This window comes from Solanum tuberosum, unplaced genomic scaffold, assembly GCF_000226075.1.
Source record: "Solanum tuberosum cultivar DM 1-3 516 R44 unplaced genomic scaffold, SolTub_3.0 scf00219, whole genome shotgun sequence".
Lineage (NCBI taxonomy): Eukaryota > Viridiplantae > Streptophyta > Magnoliopsida > Solanales > Solanaceae > Solanum > Solanum tuberosum.
Genome location: NW_006239145.1, coordinates 457,036 through 480,224, shown reverse-complemented (window position 1 = coordinate 480,224; position 23,189 = coordinate 457,036). Strand labels below are relative to the sequence as shown.

Sequence of the window (23,189 nt, the reverse complement as noted above, 5' to 3'; positions counted from 1 at the left end):
TATACCAAGTTATGTGTTGGAGCATAAATTGTTGCCGCCTGGTTTAAACAGAACTGTAGGGAGACCACTTGAACGCCGGAAGGTCTAGGGATTGCTGATGCGAAATTCAAGAGGCCTAAAGTTACATGCAGTACATGTCGTCGGGAGGGACACAAGCATGTCCAAATTACCCTACAACAAAAAAGTCATAATTTATTTTTATTTTGATTTAGTTGTTTAATTGTGACAAGCTTGTGTTTTGATTTATTTTATCTTTTAAGCTAATGAATTATAATTTAAGAACATTTATTATGTATACTACTTAATCGTTTTTGTGTATTAATTGTTTTTCAAATATAAAGTGAAAACTGATTAATTCATGTTGGTATGCAATTGGTAACAATCAGAATAATCAAGACAAGTTTAAATATGAAATGGTATCAATTTGGTATGCGACTGAAGTCCCACTAATTTCAAAAGCATGTAATTAATATTTGAATTAATGTAAATTTCAATTGGTGTGCATTTGGTGTACAAGTGGTATGCCAGTGGAAAAAAAGAAAACAATTGTTGTATACTATATGGATACCAAGTCTATACAAATTGGATACCAATTTGGTGTCATTCTTAATTTACAATTTGGAGATCAATTGGATACAAAGTAAACCACCCAAAAATTATTTTATGTAAGTTTCAATTGGTGTCCATTTAATTTTCACCTGATGACCCATTGGAAAAATAGAAACATCAAGATGAAATTGATATTTCAACCAAATTAGTCAACCTAAAACTAATTATTATTGTATCCAATTGATATGCATTTGGTATCAAACTGATATCCCACTTGAAAAATAGAAAATCAAGTTATTATATTGTTGTCAAAAAATCGTAGCAAAAAGATGTAATTGAGATTTCAACAAAATTAGTCAATCTAAAACTAGTTAATGTTGTATCAAATTGATATTGTCCCTTCCGATTTGGAGGAGGAGTTCAATTTTCTTTGCTTCTCTTTTCTTCTTCTTTTTCTGGGCTTTGTTTCTTCTTTTGAGGGGCAACCACACCTGTTCCCCGGATTTGCATTCTCGTTGGTCGGCGGCGGAGTTTGAGACAATATGTTAAAAGTTGGAGCCTCAAAATCAACATTAGAACTCGATTCTACTATTCTGGGGCTCTTTCTAGGAGTGTTCTTTGACATGTTTATCTAGTTTTTAGTACTTTGATGAAGATTTGATTCTCTTTTGAGTGAACAGAGAAGAACATGGTGAGAGAGATTTACAGTTGAACAGTGGAAGAGGATGAATATGGCGAGCGAGGAATTCTTACAATTTGAACGTGGGTGGGGGTGGGGTGATAGCGTGAGAATTGGACAGAAACGTGGTGGGGGTGGATAGTTGACGTGTGATAGTCAAAAAGGTGTATTTGAAAAGTAAAAAATTCCTAAAAATGTGTATTAGATAATTATGATTGATTCTCTATTTTAATTTTATTTATATAAAACTATTAATTAAATTATAAAATATTATTATAAAAAGACTGATTATTTAATAAATAAAAAAAATTCAATAAAAATGATATGTTATAACTCGCAATTAAAATGTTGTAAGTAGTAATATTTAAAAAGTAAATTTAAAACCCATAATATTGTCTCTTAAATATATATGTGAGGTGATTTTTCCTTTAAAAAATTATAAACTTCCTTTTTAGTATATTTAAAAAAGAATGACCATTTCTTTTTTTTGGCAATACTTTAAATCCAACTTTCCACTTGGTATGTTTAAGACCATAAGATCAAAGGTCATTTTGGTACATTTAACATAACTTTAATTTAAGACCACAAGTTTCAAAAAAAAAAATTATTCACATAAACTCCGTATCAAGTCAAAACATGTAATTTCTTTCTGAAACAGAGAGTGTACTAGATAGGGCATGGTCCGTGCTCGATCTGTGTAGGATATTCACTTAAATTAGAAAAACATCCGTGAAATATCATCTTTTAAGTTCTAATTAGTCTTTAATGAATAGATATACATTTATGGTTCGCTTCATTATTCCACCATGAAGACTCACAAGCATGTTACTCCCTCCGTCCTATTTTATATGTCACATTTTTACTTTGCATTTGCATTAAGAAATGATGTAATTTTACCCTTCTACCGTTATTTAATGTTTTCTTAAGTCAACTTTATAATAAATTATGAATATATTTTCAAGATTAATTAACTATTCTATCAAGGGTATAATAGGCAAAATATGGTAATTTATGCATAAATTTTATAAAATAACAAGTATTGTGGTCCAGCTATTTATAGAAAGGGATGACATATAAAATGAGACGGAGGGAGTAATATATAAATAACAGTTGAAGTTCTTACTTGATTATTATTATAATTGCATGGTAAATTGAATAATCAGCAAATAAATAAAGCGAAAAGATGTAAGGACCATCCAATTGTCAATCTACCAACATATATAATCATCTTTGATTTATGTGTAAAAAATCTAATTTAAAATGAAAAATCTTTTTTTGTGAGATTTTTTTATCCTTTTGAAAATGAAATAAAATTGTTATCCTAAAATATGTCTTTTCTTTTGTTTGTAAATTGTAACTTTCAAATAAAATCCGTTAAACTAAATAAAACTCAAAATAACAAGATTATACTAAAACATAAAAAGGAAATATTTAATGCTAAAATTGTATAAAAATTAGTAAGGGAAAATTACTAGCATAAAAACAACATCATATATCACATGCTCTATAAAAAAAAATTTATGTATAAGCACACAAATTTATTCAAACGAAATAGAATGAAATTAAGAGATTCAAACTTTGAACCAAATGATGACATACTTGATTTTGTAATCAAGAAAGCAAATGGACTAAAAGTCCTAGTAGACACAAGCCGGCGTGGGCGGTGCCCATGCAAAAACTTTGGTGTGCCTTCAACACCTTTACAACCCTCGACGCACTATGGCGGGGATTGCATCGGCTTTGCAACATCGACATCAGCATCGGTGCACGACATCTTATGTCAGGCGTCGGGACGAGTGTTGGGCGAGCATCAACGAAGCACTTCACGTACGGCGTATGAATGACGTTCGGCTTGTGTGGTTAAGTTGTACTTTTACAAATTTGAATCTTGAACTTTCATAAATATTTTCTTGAATAAAAAATCGAAAACTCGAATAGGACCCAAATTTTTTTTAAAATAAAGGAAAGGCTTTTATTTTCTTGTTCTTTCCGTGTGTGTCTCTCTATGCGTGTGATGCTGTTGTATTTTTGTTGTTCCGTGTGTATGTTGTCAATGGTTGTCACTTGTTTTGCTTTCCTTTATAGGTGTATGTTTTTGTGTTCGATTTTGTGGGTAGAGTATATATGGACATATAGTTGCTAGGAATTAGGATTGTGTAAGAGTGGAATTTTCAGAGTTTGAACAATTTTAGAATTGTGTTTAAAATTTGAGATAAATTTTATGTAATTTGAGAGAGTAATTTCCCTAGATAGTCACCCATGTTTGGGAAATTACCTAGTAATATCACTTATGTTTGTTTTAGGACTATAATATCACCCAACTTTACATATTTTCCTCAAAATATATTTGACACAAAAAAAACATAATCTCTCCTAATGGGATGCCATGTCACATTATTCTTTTTTTATTATTAATAATTTTATAAAATTTATTTAGATAACCCATATATGATACTCAGTAAAAAAAAAATTACATAGCACCAAAATTTTCTACCCTAGTTCTGGGGGATTCGGAGGCAAATCCAAATATGAATAATTGTCTATTAGTGTCGTGAATTAATAATTTAGAATTTTCAATAGACATATATAAAAATTTCAGTTAAAAAATAATTCATTTGACTTTCGAGATATAAATTTCTTTACCGAAATTAAAAGAGAAAATAAATATATATATATATATATATATATCATTGAAAATTAAAAGGAAAAGTTTAAAAAGGTCGTGTGTATATGTACGTATTGATATTTTATAAATTACTGTTTCCTTCGTTTTATATTTAGTTGTCCAATTCGTCTATGTGTGTTTTATGTTTTTTGTGGCATAAAGTATATTTTAATTAATCTGATCTGGACGTAAACATGGATAATTGTAACATATATTAGAAAAAGAATTTCCATATAGGTGAAGACAAAAATAAAATATATATAATTTGTATTAGGTAGTTTGTTTTTATACACGTAGCATTTATAGCCGGATACTTATAAAGTCTCAATTAGGTTAATACAAAAATAATTAATTATCTTAATTCAGATAATTTTAGCAATATATTTTTAAAAAATTTGGATTTGCCTCTGAATCCCCCAGAACTAGGGTTCTTAAAAATTGGATTTGCCTCTGAATCCCCTAGAACTAGGGTTCAAAATTTTGGCGCTATGTAATTTTTTTTTATTGGGAATAATATATGGGTTGTCTAAATAAAATTTAAAAAATTATTATTAATAAAAAAGAAATAATGTGACATGGCATCCCATTATGAGAGATATGATGTTTTTTTTGTATCAAGTATATTTTGAGGAAAATATGTAAAGTTGAATGATATTGTAGTCCTAAAACAAACATAAGTGATATTATTAGGTAATTTCCCAAACATGGGTGACTATCTAGGGAAATTACTCAATTTGAGATTAGTGTTAGCATGAAAGTTCTTTAAGGATGAAGACTAATTTTTACGAATTTTTTCCCATTTTTCCTCCCACTTTATACGTGTGTTTCTTTTCCATTTTTTTATTTTTTTTCTTTCCTTCTCTTTGTACGTTTCTTTTCCCTTTTCTTTTCTTTTGTTGAACGTTTTTTCCTGTTTATTATTTTTCTTTTCTTCTTATTCTTTAAATATAAAATTTATTAGAAAATACTAATGGACTATAATATTTAATTAAAAAACATATTATTATTTTTTGTAGATTTTTTTTTTTTAATTATAATAATATTAAAACAAAACTTATCCTTAAAAGTGATTATATTTTTGTAGTTTTCAAAAATTTTAATATAGATTCACTAGAAAGAAGTAAAATTAAAAATAATTAAATTTTAACCTACAAGAAATAATTTGAACACTGAAATGGTGCAAAATCTCAGGTTCGATAATTTTTTTTAGGTATTTACACCTACCACATATGCTTATCCCGATAGTAATATTGTCGGGAAGCTAAGAAATAGGGGGAGTTCAGGAACTCAGCAAGGAAATAATTTACATGGACCACTCGATTATAAAAAGTCTTTATCATTTGAAGAAGCAAGAGGAGTCCGAAGAAATTGGTGAAATTTGCACCAAGACATGTCTCAAAGCTCCATTTGAGTTCCTCCACGACAAGTGTGAGGTAGTTTTCAAAAAATCACTTTAAGAAAGAGTGTGAAGAATAAAGATGATTTTTTGGAGGTACAAATAATCATGGACATTTAGTAGAACTTTCTAGAGTTATGTAAAGTTATACCTTAAGTACTTGATGTATCTCACAATTGTATAGATGTTCTAGATTAGATATTTGTGGTAAATCATAGAATAGTCTAGATTCTTGTTAGATAGTTAGAAGATAAGGTTATCTAGATTGTTCTTGTAGATGTATCTAGAATAGGTATTTAGAACCATCTTTACACAAGTATAAATAACGATGGTCTTAGTCATTTGTAACTAACCTAAATTAAAAGCGATTAAAGAGTGTTCTTCCATAACAAAGTTCTCCTATCCAATATCATCATTCTCCTTTCATAGTTTTCTCTTCGTTTGTTGAATCGTGCGATCTTAGTTAACAATCTTGGGATAGTATAATGTTTCTTAATTTTCCTAATAGCTCTTACCATATATTTTATTCTTAATTTGTCTAATACCTCTTACCATATATTTTAGGATTCTTTAATTATTAATTCTCCTAGTATTTCTGAGTCCAGTGGCGGACCTAGGATTTTTGCTCAGGGAGTTCAAAGTATAAAGAAGAAGTTTAGGTGGTAATGCAAGTGTGCGGTGAGTAGTCCCTCGACATGCTCTTTGTACATGAACCATAGATATTTCATTGGTTCATAAAAGTAAAGGCTAAACTAATCAAAGATATCGAGGATAAAGATATATTCATAATAATTTTAGTGGATCGACTGTATTACATAAGTTAATTCCTAAAACACGTGAAAATTAAATGATGAAAAAGGGATCGAGGCGAGGAAGAAAGATATTTACCTTATCATGCTAAATTTAACTTACTTTGTCATACCGTATTAAGCATTTCTTTCTACTTTTATCATGCTCCATCGAGTATTCTTAAAATTTCTTGTGCTTTTTATACTTTTATTTTGTAATGTTTTAATTTATTTGTCACTTTTAAAATTTTTAAATTAGCATTCATTCAATCACATATTACTATGAAAATCGTCAAGATTCTCTAAAAGTGTGTAAGAATAGAGTTACTAATATTATAATTCATATTCAGAAGATAAATAAATAGCATCATCAATTTTTTAGTTCATATAGTTCAATTTACTAGGTTAATCATAATTTGTAAAAAAGACAAATAACGAATAAATCAAATAAGTTTAGTTTCTATCTCTCTAAAACATAATTAAAAATATAAAAGAAATTTCATGAATTCAATAAATTAATATTCTTAAAAGGATGTCGACGATATTTAAGTTTCTTCGTTCTATTACATCTAATTTACCTTCTTTTTTTTTAAAAATAAATTATATTTTTATCTCAATTTCAAGTTAAATATAAGGAAACATCCTTTTGGCCAGAAAATTTGGCCAGAAAGGTAAAATAACATATTTCACACTATGTTATTTTACCTTTTTGTAACTTTTTTACCTTTTTAACTTTAATACCTTTTAATTAAAAAAAATGGAAAAAAGATTAGATTATTTTAAAATAAAAAGGATATTATAGACTTTTTAATTTTTTGGCCAAATTTTCTGGTCATTTAGCATTGCCCAATATCATTCATCATTTTTTAAAAGAGTTATTCAAGGTAGTATATGAAAAAAAAGTTACGTTGAAACAAAATGAATAATAGATATAAAAAGAATAAAAAATAAAAATAAAAAGAATGTGTCTAATAAATTTAATCAAAAACAAATTAAAAAGAAGAAATGGAATAAAAGGAAAAAATAATGAAAAAGGAGAAGAAAGTCCTAAGCCCAAAAGTTCCATTTTCCAAAGCATTAAAAAGAGGGGGGAAAATGTTGTCCATGGGATTCGAACATGTGACCCTAGGGGAATTTCTTGAACCATTTATCCACTGAGCCAAGCCTCCACTTTGTTTTTAGGAGATTCATTTTAATATATATACGCATAAAATCAGAATTTGATGCTATATATACAGTGTAATTTTTTGACGAGGGGGTTCGGGTGAACCCCCTAGGGTCCACCTAGGTCCGCCCCCTGTATCCACGAGTCACTAGTTGTATATGAGATACACGTATATAGCATCTGTTCCCTCTCTCTTCAAACTCTCGCTCGCCTCTCTCCTCTCTAAAACTCTTGCTAAGAATTGTAATTGGATAAACTATAACTATGTCTCATAATTATGGTCCAAACTATATTTATTTATGAAATTTCTCATAATTCTTTTTCCATCTTAGTCTTACCATGACAACATTTTCTATGGACTATATGTTGGGCCCAATGTGCTTGAGTATTCCGAAATTCAGCCCATACTTTATTAGTGGCATGGCAATTCATTAAGCCACAGTCCAAACTAGACAGGTGAACCCAACTTGTGCATGTCCATATTTTGTTTTCATAGGCTTGGTTTGTAAGTTTTGGTGTTTAACATTTATTTTTAAATAAATGAAGTACAACAAATTAAAGATATTAATGTAGGAACTTTAAGAAAAAAGAAATACTAGAAACTAATCAAACTACAGAGGTTGACACAACCCTTCATTGAAAAGTAGTACTTTGATTTTTAGGTTTGATTTGATATCCAAACGTGTTTAGAACACACGTTTGGTTATCTTTTTGCATATGTGAATCATAATTAATTTACAATTGGTAAAAGAAAAGTTTTTGTGATGAGTGGTGAAAGCTTAGTGAGGAGTTTGAGATGACACATTGTGGACCTATCCTCATGGTTTGGTTGGCAAAACGACAATCATTATTTTGACACTTTCTTCACAAGTGGGGTTTTTATTTTGGAGTAGCCATTATCTTTGAAGTGACTATTGTCTTGTTCTTCTCCTTTCACCCCTTGTTGAGGTGACTATTTTTCCTAATTTTTCTTTTATGTTTACATCAATCATTCCATTTTCTCTTATTATTGGATTATTAATCATGTAAATTGTATTCCATCCGTTTCAATGGTTTGTTAGAGTTTAAGAAATTAACACTATGTTAAAAATAATCGGCAATTAGTACTCTTTGTATATGTTTATTCCTAGAAGTTGAATCCGAAACATGTAGTTAAATATAAATAAGACGGTCACTCCACCGTAACAAAAACTATTTAAATTAAAGACTTAGAATTAGAGAAAATCTCAAGAATGCAATTGTGTCATAGAATTGCATCGTTTATATATGCATAATAATATTTACTAGAAAAGAAATGCAAAAAAGGAAATTCGAATGCCAAATGTCTCTTTATCGAGGGAAGTAAAATGGGGCCTTTTTAAAAAATTTTAAAAAAATTGGGCCTTTTTAAAGTTAAGTTAGTTCAAAGCGTGCATATTGATAGACGATTACGACGTTTATTGAAGTGGGATAGAACTGATTTTTCTTTTAAGAAATAACTGCACATCAACAGCAAATATTAGGATAGGAGGTGGGGCATGAAATCACCAAAATACTTATTACTTACCTACTCATACTTAGGGTAGTTTGGTATAGATAGTTTCGATGTGAGTTATGCGGGTATTACATTCTGTATAAGTAATATTATGTTTGATAAACCGCAAAATTAATGCATGTATAAGTTATGAGAGAATCTATATATACATTTTTATGCAGAATAGAAGGTGGAATAACTAATACATGAACTAATTCATATATACATAACTAATATCTGCATAAAACAATACATAGATTTTCTTATAATCAATCCCTTTGAACTAAATCATGACATTATCTAATGTTGAGGTAAAAATATAGTCTACTATGTTCAAAAAGATATTGTGAATAGTATTTCAAAAGAAAGTGTATCTCATTTCAGAGATTCAACAAAAATGTGTTCTTCTCTACTTTAAAGTAATTGGCATTTTTTCTTTCTTCTACCAATTTCTACTAAAAAAATTTGCTGAATTTGGAAAATACAACTTTATCGATGAAATATCCTTAAGGATATTCAAGCTGAAAATTCCTGTGTATTTTATGTGATTAATTTCAATAATTTCCCAACAATATAATTAGTATAGGTAGATGGACTTCAGTTATCTAACCTAATTTACTTGGGTAAAATAGAACTATGGACTATAGTTGAGGACTATAGTTGACCCTATCAAAATTTGCTTTTTATCTCCAATTTTGTACATCTAAATATAAAAGATGTTAAGGAGGAAACCCCATCTTCCTATTTCCAAACATGAGATTCAAAAAGAAATTAAGGGTGTTTGAAAAATATTTTTCTCAAAAACAGGTGAGTTTTTTTTTTCCTTACTTTTTGGTATTGTAATGATCCACGTCATCGTTTTGTTCTTTTGGATTCTTTCCCCAGTTTGAACCTTTTTGTAGTTTCCTTATGTTGTTTATGACTTGTGAGTTGCGAGAATGGGCAGCATAATTTCTGAGGTGATAAGACGCATTTAGGGAAAGATTTTCAATTTCGAAAGTTGATCAGGAGTCGGAAAGTTTGACCCAAATCAACATTCTGAATTAACAAAGTTGATTTTGAGTTCTTACTATTTCATTAGGTCTAAAGATACATATAAAACAAATAATTAATATTAAGAATAAGGAGTAAAAACACATCTAAACTATAGTGAAATTACCAATTACAAATTTAAATTATGCAAACGTCCTACTACCCGTTGAACTTATTCTTTTTAATATTTTTACTTTTTTCAATAATGACCTGGTAAAGAAAGTAAGTTAGAACTTAGACATGTGCCTACAAATGTCTATATAAGATGAGAAAATATATATTCCCTAATATGTCCAATATTCCTGCTGCAGTATGATGAGAGGCAATATATTCCTCAAAATATCCTCTCTTTTTTGTGAATCAACATAATCATCCACTTATGTACAAAATATTATTTATTTATTTGCACTTGTAATTTCATCAAGATTTGAAGAGATCTAAGGATTATTAATTGAGTGCATAGCAAACGCTATAATTATACACAAATTTTGGGTACAAAGGGTCGTTTTGTTGGGAACAAGTTATCTCAGGATTAGCTATCATGCGATTAGCTATTTTGAGATAACTTATCCCACCATGTATATGAGATAACTTATTCCATCACTATGGTATAAGTGGTGGGATAAGTTATCCCAAACATAGCAACCAAACAAGACATTATTTTATTTCATCACTATTTTCTTATCACATGACTATTTATTTTTATCCCTTACACCAACCGACTAGAGGGTAATTTAGGGACTTCACATACGTCCTCTTAAATTACCTAACTGATACCGTACTTTAGTCAGTCAAGTACGTTAGGATGGTAGCTAGTTAGGAGTTAGTTAATTAGTACTCAATTCTAATCCATATTAACTAAATTTTTGAGGCTTTTTTCATTGTTTAAAATAATTGAATTGTCCAAAGTTATGTTTGAAACTTTTTCTGTATTTGTCTTTTCATTTACTGAAGTTTTATATTTTCTAGGTGTTAAATTACACTACTTCAAAATGTAATGCGCTCTTAGAAAGGAATAGAGCATTGAATATACATTTTTACAGTACATTATTTATAATGAGATGAATACTCCTCACTGTTTCTTTTTCTTTGACAAAGAATTTCTAATAACAGTGAAACTTTTGAGCTTCAATGCTAGCTCGTTGTCAATGGCTAAAATGAGAGGAGGTTAAATATTTTACCAAGACGAAACCAGCTTTAATTTTGATTAATTTGGACCCTTACATGACAAATACATAAGGAGTATATGAGTTTTAAGTTGATTGATAGGCGCTCTTATAACATACAATTACTAGATCATTATTGAAATTTGAAGGGGTAAAAATACTGTTTTTTTATTTTTTTTAATAGTCTAGGAAGATCATAGCTAGGAGCCTAGGACTACCACAACAAAGTTTAGATGTGTAACTAACAATTTCACTATAGTTCAAGTGAATTATAATATGAAGACGGCAAAATGATGGCATGAGGCTCAATTTACTATGTCAAAGATAGCTTGAAGACGCATACGCACCAGAAGAAGCCAACTCTTGGCTTTGATGGCGAATAAATGTCGATCAAATCTCTAGAAACTATCTTGAAGAATAATTTCCCACTTTCCTAATTTCTTTTGGAAATAATTCCATGATTGAAATACTAATAATATTACCTCCTAAAAACAATTGTAATTATTTGATATACACCTTTTTTATATTGAAAATCCAATCATTTGTAACTAGATTAGGAAAGTAAAGTCTAATTAATCCATTTCTTAAAAGCTACCAAACAAAGTAGTGATAAAAGAATCTTCAAATGTGTGGGTTTGACGTTCTGAGTAAAATGATATAATGCTCAAATAATGTTGTAAAGCAACTTATGTGGTAGAAAAGAAATACGATAGACTTCTTGAGACGAATCATTTCTTAGTAAATACTGGTGATCGATATGATATGATAATGACAGACTTAATTAAGTTTATCATCTTGGCTGGATAGCATCATCACACCTACCATGTTTGATTTAACTCAATCGACATTTAATACATATACATGTGAGAGTAGGGGCGTTCAAAGCAAAAGCGAAAAATCAAATTGAATCGATAACAATATATTTAGTATAATCCCATAAGTAAAGGTTTGAGGAGATCAACACTATAACAAAAATAACTTTTAGCGGCAATAAATAGACACATTAATAAAGAGCGCTAAAGACTTTACAGGCATTAGTTAAGTGTCATTAGATTCAATGTCGCTAAAGTCTTTAGGGACATTTACAAATAGTGTTAATTGCCGCTAAAAATACATATTTAACGGCAATTGAGCTATTACCGTTAAAAATACATATTTAGCGGCAATTGAGCTATCTCCGCTAAAGATCATTTTTGATGTATTAATATATATATATATATATATATATATATGCAACTTTCTATTAAGAGAAATAAATGATTTTCGATTAACCTTGGCTCAAATAAAACAAAGCATATCAAAAATAGATTTAATGTTTTTTTTTATTTTGGTTTTGTATATTTTTTTTAATGAAAACTTTGACAATATTGATTTTGTTTGGTATTAATCTACGAAAGGTCAAATCGAACCAAATATATCTTGTTCTTAAGATGTTCAACATATACTTTTTTTGAAGAAATTTATTTGTTTTTTTTAAAAAAAAAAAAACATATGTACTACGTCTTAGGGGATATGTTCAGTATACAACTTTTCTATGTTTGGTTGGTCATTCAAATTGTTGAAAATATTTTCTCTAAAAAATTAAGTTTTTTCAAATGAGAAAAATATAATGTCTTTAGTAGAATAGTAGAAATATATAGCGAAACAAATATTACAATTGACATTTCATATTAATTGTGTCTTCCAACACATCATACACATCGAATATTCACTTATCCGTGTAGCCCTTAGTCCCACCCCCTCTAGTATGTGGAGCGAAGAGCTGCTTATAGTTTCCTAATTGTAATGTCTCAGCTAGAGATGAAAATGCAAATCATTATCAATGTGTGTCAAAATTATTTATAAATACTTTTAAAATAATACTTTTTAATTTACATATCGAAAAATAAGTAAGAAAATTAACATTATCCTATAAAATACTTTCCGTCGTTCCCAAACTCACCCCTAAAGTTTGAATTCGACACGTTCGTTATCTTTAAAAAAATAAGTTCATCCAGATAAGAAGAAAAGATTTGGTATGCTTCTTCGTCTATAATCTTTACATATCTTAATAGTATATAATATAAGTTCTGTCTTAACCAAATTATTTCTTCGTTTATATGATTCACTTTCCTTTTTAGTCGGTGCTTATTAAAGAACACAATTTATAATTAGTACTAACAATCTAACTTTAAAATGTTTATTGTATTCTTAATAAAATGATTTATAGTCACACAAACATCTATTACTAATTTTAAATCACAAGTTTCAACGTCTTTCTTAAATTTCGTGTCAAATCAAACTAATCCATATAAAATATGATGGAAGGAGTAATAAATTACTATTTGATAAGATATTTGAAGATTATGATTTATTTGTTGGGATAAAAATAAAGATCCTGCGAATTTGGAGACATGTTCACTTTTATTCCTTTCAAACTCAATCAAATACAATTCACTTCTTTGAATCTTTGTGTAGCTCTATATAGGTATTAGGTTTCCATCTTCTCTACATATAGGGTTTCCTATTTTTGTGAAATCTCTCATCTTTCATAATCAATTGTTGTAACATCTCATCTTTATTTGGGGGGATTTAATCAACATGTCCCATCCTTCACCCTCAACATATCAAAGGTGTATACTGTATAGTAGTAGTTTTTTTTTTTTTTTTGTTGCTTTTTCCTTGAACTATCATATCCCATGTTATTTCTTCGAGACACACATACCCCATCTTTAACTATTTCTCTTCCACTACCCTTTTTATTTGTCAGTAAAAGGGATCAGTATTCCAGCTACTAACACTTTTTTTTTTATTCCTTTTAACAGAGAAAAGAAAAGAATATAATCAAAGTTGATCATTTTCAGTGATGAAAATAATATTATTTTGGCCCATGCAGGTCTCGAACCTGCGACCTTCGCGTTATTAGCACGACGCTCTAACCAACTGAGCTAATGGGCCAATTTGTTAGTACAGTAATGAATAGTTTATATATTTGGTATAAGGCATTGATGAGGAGGAACCAACCCTATAAAAGAAGAACCAAAGTTGTGTGGAACTGAAGTTTTTTGAAAAAAAGGGGAGGTAGCCATGAAAAGTAATGAGCCACGTTCAAGTTCTTCTTGTGCAGCTTGTAAGTTCTTGAAGAGAAGGTGCACTACCACTTGCCAATTTGCACCATATTTCCGATCGGACGAGCCGAAGAAGTTTGCTAATGTACACAAGGTGTTTGGAGCTAGCAACGTGATCAAGATCCTGAATGAAGTGCCACAAGACCAGCGAGAGGACACTGTCAACTCGCTGGTCTACGAGGCTGAGGTGAGACTTAGAGACCCGGTTTACGGTTGCATTGGAGCTATAGCATCTTTGCAGAGGAAGATGGTGGAGCTACAACATGATCTGATGGTTACTAAAGCACATCTTGCTTACTATGAAGCCAAGCCCAGTAGCACAACTTCTAATTGTTCTCTCTTGGATTATGATCCTCTTAATGTTAATATCATCAATACGCCTTCTTTTTTTGCGGACACTTCTGGTGGATTCTTGGATAGCTTCAGCCAGAATACCTTTGCCATGGACCAAACTGGATCCAACAATGAATTTGGCCAATTCCCATTTCCATGATCCTTCTCTATTTAATGTACGTTTACGCATTTCCTTGTATATATAAGAGGAAGAGCGGCTCATTAAAGGTAAATTTCTTCGATTTTGTACATTGTTGATGATGGATTTGCCTGGTAAATGAAAGACTAATTTATAAGCTATTTGCTTCAATAGCCACATTTGTCTATCATCTTTAGTATACTTGGAGGTTGAAAGGCCCAACCAAAAACGTACAAAATTTCGAAAACCACTGGTGCTTTGAGCCCATTTTCATTTTCTAAAAAGAAGAAAAGAGTAAACCAAACTCCACAAAATCACAAGGATATATTTTGAGCTGTAGTACAGATATGATGGATACAGAAGCACTATACCGAGAGCTAATTCAATGCGATCAATGACAAATTGACAATGTATAGTTATACATCAACTTTGATTTCTAATCTTGATTTATACAGATTCCGTATACAAACTACGTTATGATGATAATCTAGTAGCACTTAACAAACTGCAATAACAGAAAAAATTATGAAGTATTTCTTAGATATTTGATAACTGAAGCTCCACAGAAATAACTCCACGACTATCCAGCAGCTACTGAGAAGTGTACCAGTTAGCTGCTGGTATAAAGATGACAGTTCTTTTATGGTGTGCCTGAAACTCCATGTGATAGAATCCTGCCAAGCTTTAGTACTCAGCCACAGCAACGATACGACAGGAAAGAGGCAAACTACGGCATCAGTTTTTTTCCTCAGAGATAACAACCATGCTGTCAATTCCTTGCCAGCATGCAATGACCTGTTTGATGGAGCAAAGAGGAGAAGTATAAGTACAGGCATTAATCATCCATCAGAGATGAGACTCAAGGTGAATTTTCACCCTCGAAATATCTTCTTTTTTTTACCGTACAAAATGACAAGTTATCACGCAACAATTTACAAGCAACTAAGCAAACTTCATTGATTGTCTGCTGCCAATTACTACAGCTTTTTCGAAAACAAACTTATAATTGAAATATATAGCAACATTAACAATATCATTGAGAATTGCTTACTTATCCAACTGCCAATCATTAGGTAAAAACAGGAAAAGTTGAAGATCTTACCACCAATCCAAAAACAAGTGGAAGTTTAAAAAGGGCACATAGAGAAATACTTCATACTATGTCCCTTGTGCAAGCAAGAGACAAGGAAAAAAGGAGAATCCTATGCTCAAAAAGTGGTACAAAGTACCATTGCGCCTTTTCAGGTACAAACACATAATCTCATACGTACAGTAACCTGGAAATTGTTATGCACAAAATGATACTAAAGATGACACAATTCTGATTACTAACTCCAGCAACTAGTTATTCTGACTAAAATCACTACTACAAAGATGGAGAACACAGCTCCGGTTCTGTGGCTTCTTTTTTTTATGACAAGGAAACTCGCAGCCACTACCCTTTGGGTGCGCACCTATGCAATAGCTCGCGAACCATACAGGAGAAGTAACCCGCACTAGGCAATCCCGATGCGACGAGCTCGACCCAGAAGGCAAACCCAAGTAAGGGGTTTCGAACTTGAGACCTCCGGAAGTCCCAAGCCCAAACCACTGGGCCACCCCGAAGGTTTGGTTCTGTGGCTTCTTTTTTTTTTTACAAAGGAAATCCCAACCACTACCCTTTGGGTGCGCACCTATGCAATAGCTCGCGAACCATACAGGAGAAGTAACCCGCACTAGGCAATCCCGATGCGACGAGCTCGACCCAGAAGGCAAAGCCAAGTAAGGGGTTTCGAACTTGAGACCTCCGGAAGTCCCAAGCCCAAACCACTGGGCCACCCCGAAGGGTTTGGTTCTGTGGCTTCTTTGAATGCGAATAAAAACTATGTTTTACTAGGATGACACTAACGAATTAATGGGGAACTCATACGGACATGAACCATAATCTTTTTTTCTTTTAAGTGATGTCTATTTATTTTAGTAACAAATAAAACTGATCTCACTGTCGGTTAGGTAGTAACTTCACTCCCTACAAAAACACATGCCTCATCACAGTTGTCATACTCAACAACCAACCACATATACTAGCTTCTTCTTTTTTTTAGGAAGAACCACATATACTAGTTTTCTGAATACTGTTCCCAAACCATACAAGGAACCGGATATTGGTATTTTCCTGATAAATAATAAAGCGACATTATTGATGCGAGAAAGCTACCAACCTTAAGGGAATGCTGGAGCAGAATTACATCCAAAATAAACTTCACAATGTGTAGAGAGCAAAAAAGTCCACAATAACATCCGGCTCTAAACAACCGCCATAGCTTTGTGGCACCAAAAACTAAGCAAGAATATACACTTGTGATTGAGATAAATGACATTATCCTTTGTAAAAATATGACACTTATGGTCTGTCTCAACCCCAAAAGTTAGCTCATAGGGGAAGGATTGCCCAAGTCCATATAAGTAGACCACCAATCGATTCTCCAACTAATGTAGGACTCTAACCCACTCTAACACCCCTTTCACGCCTACACCCAACTAGAGTGTGGACCGGGAGCCCAAACGAGGATGAACCTGGTTAAGATACCATGTAAAGATATGACACATGGGCCTAACTCAACCATAAAAGCTAGCTCATGAAGGGAGGATTGCCTAAGTCCATATAAGAAGACCACCATTTCATTCTCCAACCAATGTGTGACTCGAATCCACTCTAACATCCTTCTCGTCGTAAAAAATACAAGCATTTCTTTTTCTCCATATAATCCACCATACCACCACAAAAATAGACTTCATTTCTTTGGAAGATTTGGATAAGTCCAATTTATGCCAGAAGTTAAGAAATCCAGAGTATTTTCCAGTATACACAACTGGATAGCCAATAAAGGGACCGGAAATTAAGCCACAACCCAATCAAGCCTCCACTTTGCTTAGACCGGTGTGGCTCTAGCAAACTCCAAATTTCAGTAAAAGAATTCCTCATATCAAAGAACTACTGGTCTAGCATATACTAATAAGTAGACGGGTCATTCCCAAAAGTAAACAGAGGTAAGACTGTAAGAAGTAAAGTAGGTTGTTACAGGAACCGTGACTAAATTTGAACTGAATGGTAGAAGCAGAATTTAGAGGATAAATTTAACCATTTCTGTTCACATAAAAGCCCAAAGGCAACTTCTAAGATAATACCTCTTAGATCATGTGTATCCAGTATTTGCCAACAAGCTGGTTAGGATAAAACTGATCAATCCAAATCACGTATTCCTAGCATCAACTTTGATGGCAATCTTCAGTTTTTCTTCCCAGGGAAACAAGTACCACGCCAAAACTGAGACTTACAAGTATGAACAACATTGACATCTCAAGAAGCATCTAACATAACGAAGAATTTAAGATTGTCAAGGTTCCAGCCTTAATTGATATTTGCTCAGCTTTCATTACCCACCTTGTAAGTGCACTCATGGAGTAAAAAAACCAAACTAAGGCTCAGCCAACTCAACCCTGTAGAAATCAGGTATCACATTGAATAAACAACAAGGAATAAAAAACCATAGAGTTTAGTCAGCCAAATTGTCTGATTTACTGTTTCTGGACTTTCGAAAGTAAATACTAAACAACCAATAGAAGTCGCTGTGCAAAAATTTGGCAAATGAATGGAAATTATAGAGTGATAGAGCCATAGCATTGCAGCCATTCCGTTTATGCTTCCCTAAATTTAAGCTCCAGAAATTTAAACACTAACGCCAAATGGAAAAACGTGGAGCAAAATATCCTGGGATATATGACAATCTTTTAGCAAAGCCATAACGAACTATATGCAGCCAAAAACCAATATCTAGCATTAATAACTGCAAACTTAAAAGGGCTTATACAGTAATAAGAAACACTAAAAGGAGATAATTTTAAGGGGAAACCTTGTCACACTTGTGGGATCATAGGACTGCCCCACCTCCCTAGTATGTTGTTGTTGTTGTAAACCTTGTCACACTTCCGGTAATGTTGAAGGACATTGATGCTTTATCTTCGCATATGATAAATTGATCATGTTCTCATTGAAAGATACAAGTCAGGTTGGTTCAACATCATTGCTGCAACATAAAATGGATATAACTAACTTGTGAGGACATGAGTTCAAAATTGGGACTTTGGGTAAATATTTACCCTTACATGGTGTTTACACCTAACCAATTAAACCTACCAAGGTTAAGTGATTTAATGAAGTACATATGTACATTAATTACCTATCGTTAAGTGATAACTGTATATGGTCAAATACATGTCATGCATAATTGGTTAGATGTAAACACCTAGAGCCAGTAAGTTGGCTTACCGACAAGAGCAGGGTTTGCAGACAAAAGTTTCAATCTTTCAAGCTCTGATAGACCTTCGTCAACATCCTTTTAGTAGATATTTCCCTTTTCCAACTCTATTATTTGCTGCTGCTTCAAGTTCTCAGATCTTTTCATGTATCCTCTCACTTCAATGTTTACCAGAGCAAAACCTTTTTCACTATTGTATGCTTTTAGCATTCCCTTGAGGTACCTTTTTATAAACTATTGACAATGTAGGACAATGTGTTTGTAGCCACATTGTTCTTTAAAAACTGTCCATTCCAGAAAGATCTTAAATTTGGACAAATCAATCCAGTAATAAATTCTCCTTTTTGTTAATCTCTTTAACTATTTGTATCAATTAAACGTTCCATTATTATGATTCAATTCATAAACTATACGTCATCGAATGAATGATCCATGAAATTTTCTTTTTAAATAACATCCAACAAAACCAAGTCTTTACATATCAAAAATGCTGCATTCATACTCAATAATTATCTCAAACCATCAGATCTAACATACAATTCATAGAAATCTTTCAATCTCGGACCCATTACCAATCTCCTTTCACTCATCTCTTTAACCAGTTTCTTAGCTTCCTCCAATTTACTCCGAGTGATCAATCTGGTCGCCAGTATTCCAAAATTTTCTGCATCCAATTTAGCGTCTCTTCCTGCATAGCTCCTAACAAACTCTACTGCTTGTTCATAATAGTTATACTTCAGAAACGCTCCGATAATATGGGCGTGTGTGCAATACAATGGCGGAACCCCATCATCTAGCATCCTCCTCACCACTGCCAAAGCAGCATCCAACTTCCCTGCTCTACAGGCGCCTAAAACCAGGGCGTCGTAAGTCCTCGTATCCGCCCCCAGCTCCTCCTCCTCTATCTTTGCTAGAACACCAGCAGCTGATGCCACATTTCCAGCAAAACAATAACCAGTCAGCAGAAAATTATACGTCGTCAAATCAGGAGAAATTCCGCAGGATTTCATCACCGCCACCACTTGCCAGGCTTCTTCGAATTCCTCCTTCTTCGTCAGAGCATTAACTATGGGATGAAACGTGACATTGTTTGCTTCGTGACCTTTGCTCACCATAACTTTGGCAACACGCATAGCCTCCGAAATGCAGTGCATCTTCGAGAGACGCGCAATGAGACAGTCGTAGGAGCTCTTTCTCGGGAAACCATTATCTAACCGAGCTATAGTTTCCAATAGATCATCGAGTATGGACACATTATTAGTGGAAATGAACTTGAACGTATTGTTGGTGTTGAAGAAGCCATCGCGCGCGCGCTTGTTAAGAAGGTGGTGGACAGTGGTGAAATCTCCTTCACGGCCAGCTTTGTTGATGCGTTCATCGTAATTGGTGCAACTGGGAACGTCTGGAATCGTTGAGGAGCTGCAGATAGGATTTTGAATAGCGAAAGAAGAGAGAAATCTTGATGATTTTAGGGTCGAGAGCTTGCGAAGTGCTAGCATTTCTAGGGTTTTTGATCAATGGAGAATTATTGATGATGTGGGAAGGGGATTCGGGTTGTAGAACCCAATGCCGTTCGATTTTGAGTGCGTTATTTTGGGCCACTTAAGGAAGGCCGTCAGCCGAAGCCCATTCACTATACACTTCGCGAGAAAAGGAAAAGGAAAAAGGAAAATTCACGTCATATACACATTTAAGAGTAAATTTTACGGGTTTTAAACATACTTTTAAATAATTCTTACTTATAATAGTTTATTTACGGATTATGACATATCAATTAAATTTAATTTAATTTAAAAATCAATTTCAATTTATTTAATAAATGATTAATTTGTTTATATTTTTATATTATTAATTAATAATATTTAATTAATTTAATTTCAATTCCTTTTTTAAAACTAAAATCATCAGTTACACATATTAAGGGATTTACATAGATTAGACTTCCTTGTTTACTGTTACACTCCAAACCTTCCATACCTCAATCCCCACCACCCTCCACCCCACCGCCCTACTTCAAATCTACACGCCATCACCCCCACTACCCCATTTTCACCTTGTCTCTCCCATTTTTCTCACCAGCCAACTACATCATTTTCACAATCGTTTGTCCAATTAAGTTTTTCAACAAAATCATGTTCTAAGAAACCCATTGAAACGCCTTGAAAGAGTCCCAGATTAGTTGAAGGAACTTCTACTGATGAAGTTCATGCTCCAACTTTTCAATATATTAACTCAAACCCCCCGCCTAAAATTGTTGAAAATTCGGCGAATATTGAAAATCAGGCGACGGGTGGTTCATCTCAGTTGAAGGAACGGAAAGAGAAAAAAAATGAAGCAAAGAAAAGGGCGACCCAGGCAAATCAAAAGGGGAAGAAGAGGAAGGGGAAAATTGTTGAAACCCCTTCTGATTACGATTCCGATTTTGTTAGTGAAATCAAAAAGAAAAGAACATGTTTCGAATACCACCAATTATCCTACACCAAGACCACGGACAAGAAATTTGAGATAGTTGATTGCACCTTTTACTTTTTTAGAATTACATGTTATTTTTTCAACTTTTGGACAATTTTTTTGTGTTTAAGTACTTGATGATATATAATATCATATGTTTTCTTCTAGTCAGATACCATCTACATATGAATTACTGATTGACTATTATAATTTCAGAATACTAGTAATATACATACTTCATACCAGTTGGATTCAATTTTTTTAAAATATCAGTGTGTTTCCAAATTGTATATTTATTGCATGAAATGCGTATGAAATCTGATTAATATTTGTATGACTATGACTTTAATGTTTTGATTTTGGATATTGTATGAATTGAGATATAATATTGGTATACAAATGGTATGAATTGTATTTTAATATTAGTGTGATTGTCTATTAATTGTGTATATGATATGAATTTTTAAACTTGTATGAAAATGGTATGAATTATCAAACTAGTGATTTTTTCTAAAAATATCACAATATGCTTACTTTCTATTCTAAACATGTTTTTGAAAATGACGGACTAATATTCTAGTATCAGTTGAAATGAAGGTTGGGCTTGTGGTGTTGATCCATTTAAATGGCCCACGGAGCAGACGAAATGACCTGGCCATCTTACTACTGAAGCCCATAACTCTTGCATGAACAAGGAGATTGCTTTCATGATTATATATGTAGATAGTTATAAATATTCGGTATGGTTCATGAGTAGCATTTATTGGAATAATACACAAACTTCAAATCAAGTCCGAGTCACCTAAAATAAAATAAGTCAATAAAAATGCTATTTATCATTGATTGTGGAGCTAGCTAGGTAGACAGAAAAGTCGTCATGCACAATACATTAACGTGTATACACATTTCTCGTATAGTCACACTGCTTTAATTACATGTTTTTTTTTTTTACTTTTGGACAACTTTTTTGTGTTTTAAGTATTTGATGATATATAATATCTTATGTTTTCTTCCAATCAGATACCATCTACATATGAATTACTGTTTGGCTATTATAATTTCAGGATACTAGTAATATACAGACTTCATACCATTTGGATTCACTATTTTAAAATATCAGTGTGTATCCAGATTGTACAATTAATGGATGAAACGTGTGTGAAATTTGTTTAATATGTGTATGACACTGAATTTAATGTTTGATGGTTGGATATATATATAATATTGGTATACAAATGATATACATTGTGTGATTATATGAAATTGATTTATTGTTGGTGTAATATGTGTGATATAAACTGAAGTTTGTGTTGGAATGAAACTTGAATAAGATTGGTATAAAGTTTGTTATATATTACACTATATTTACACTATCTTATATATTAATCTGGAATAAATTTTATTTCCAAGTATATAAAATCTGTATGAATAATTAATGAATCGCGTATATGAAATTTGGAATCTAAAATATGAAATTTATACAAATATTTACACTATCTTATATATTAATCTGGAGTAAATTTTATTTCCAAGTATATAAAATCTGTATGAATAATTAATGAATCACGTATATGAAATCTGGAATCTGAAATCGGAAATCTATACAAATATTTATACTATCTTATATATTAATTTGGAATAAATTTTATTTCCAAGTATATGAAATCGTAAAGAAATCTACATTAGCTTTCTTTTGATCTAAAAAAATCCGCACACGAACATCATTGTGGATACTAACAGGAGGACTTCTATCACTAACTATATATTTTATCTCTATATTGTGAATATTAACATCTATCATTAGCTGCGATGTTATCGCACTTACTAGACCACTATAAAGACTAGAATACTCATATATAATCCCCTCCATCTGAAAATCAACATATTTCCCTGTTTCATTAAAAAAAA

The 23,189-nt window shown here is 32.0% G+C and overlaps 2 protein-coding genes and 1 non-coding gene across 4 annotated transcripts; 1 reads left to right on the top strand and 2 right to left on the bottom strand.

Annotated features, from left to right (window-relative positions):
* The first annotated feature begins 13,438 nt into the window (after positions 1 to 13,438).
* On the top strand, positions 13,439 to 14,703 carry LOC102578348 (LOB domain-containing protein 21-like). Its single transcript, XM_006356407.2, has one exon. The coding sequence runs from the start codon at positions 14,020 to 14,022 to the stop codon at positions 14,551 to 14,553; it is 534 nt and encodes a 177-aa protein (XP_006356469.1). The 5' UTR covers positions 13,439 to 14,019; the 3' UTR covers positions 14,554 to 14,703.
* TRNAI-AAU (transfer RNA isoleucine (anticodon AAU)) lies at positions 13,817 to 13,890 on the bottom strand. The gene has a single exon. It is a non-coding gene; the product is annotated as a tRNA-Ile (tRNA).
* A 239-nt stretch (positions 14,704 to 14,942) lies between the features above and the next one.
* Positions 14,943 to 20,414, bottom strand: LOC102606121 (pentatricopeptide repeat-containing protein At3g56030). Of its 2 annotated transcripts, XM_006356406.2 has the most exons (4): positions 18,842 to 20,414; positions 18,426 to 18,599; positions 17,701 to 18,012; positions 14,943 to 15,327 (listed from the first exon to the last, which is right to left on the bottom strand). In XM_006356406.2, the coding sequence occupies exon 1, from the start codon at positions 20,327 to 20,329 to the stop codon at positions 19,340 to 19,342; it is 990 nt and encodes a 329-aa protein (XP_006356468.1). In that variant the 5' UTR covers positions 20,330 to 20,414; the 3' UTR covers positions 14,943 to 15,327; positions 17,701 to 18,012; positions 18,426 to 18,599; positions 18,842 to 19,339. The 2 variants fall into 2 exon arrangements, with proteins under 2 accessions (XP_006356468.1, XP_006356467.1); XM_006356405.2 differs by lacking the exon at positions 17,701 to 18,012.
* Positions 20,415 to 23,189: the final 2,775 nt, after the last annotated feature.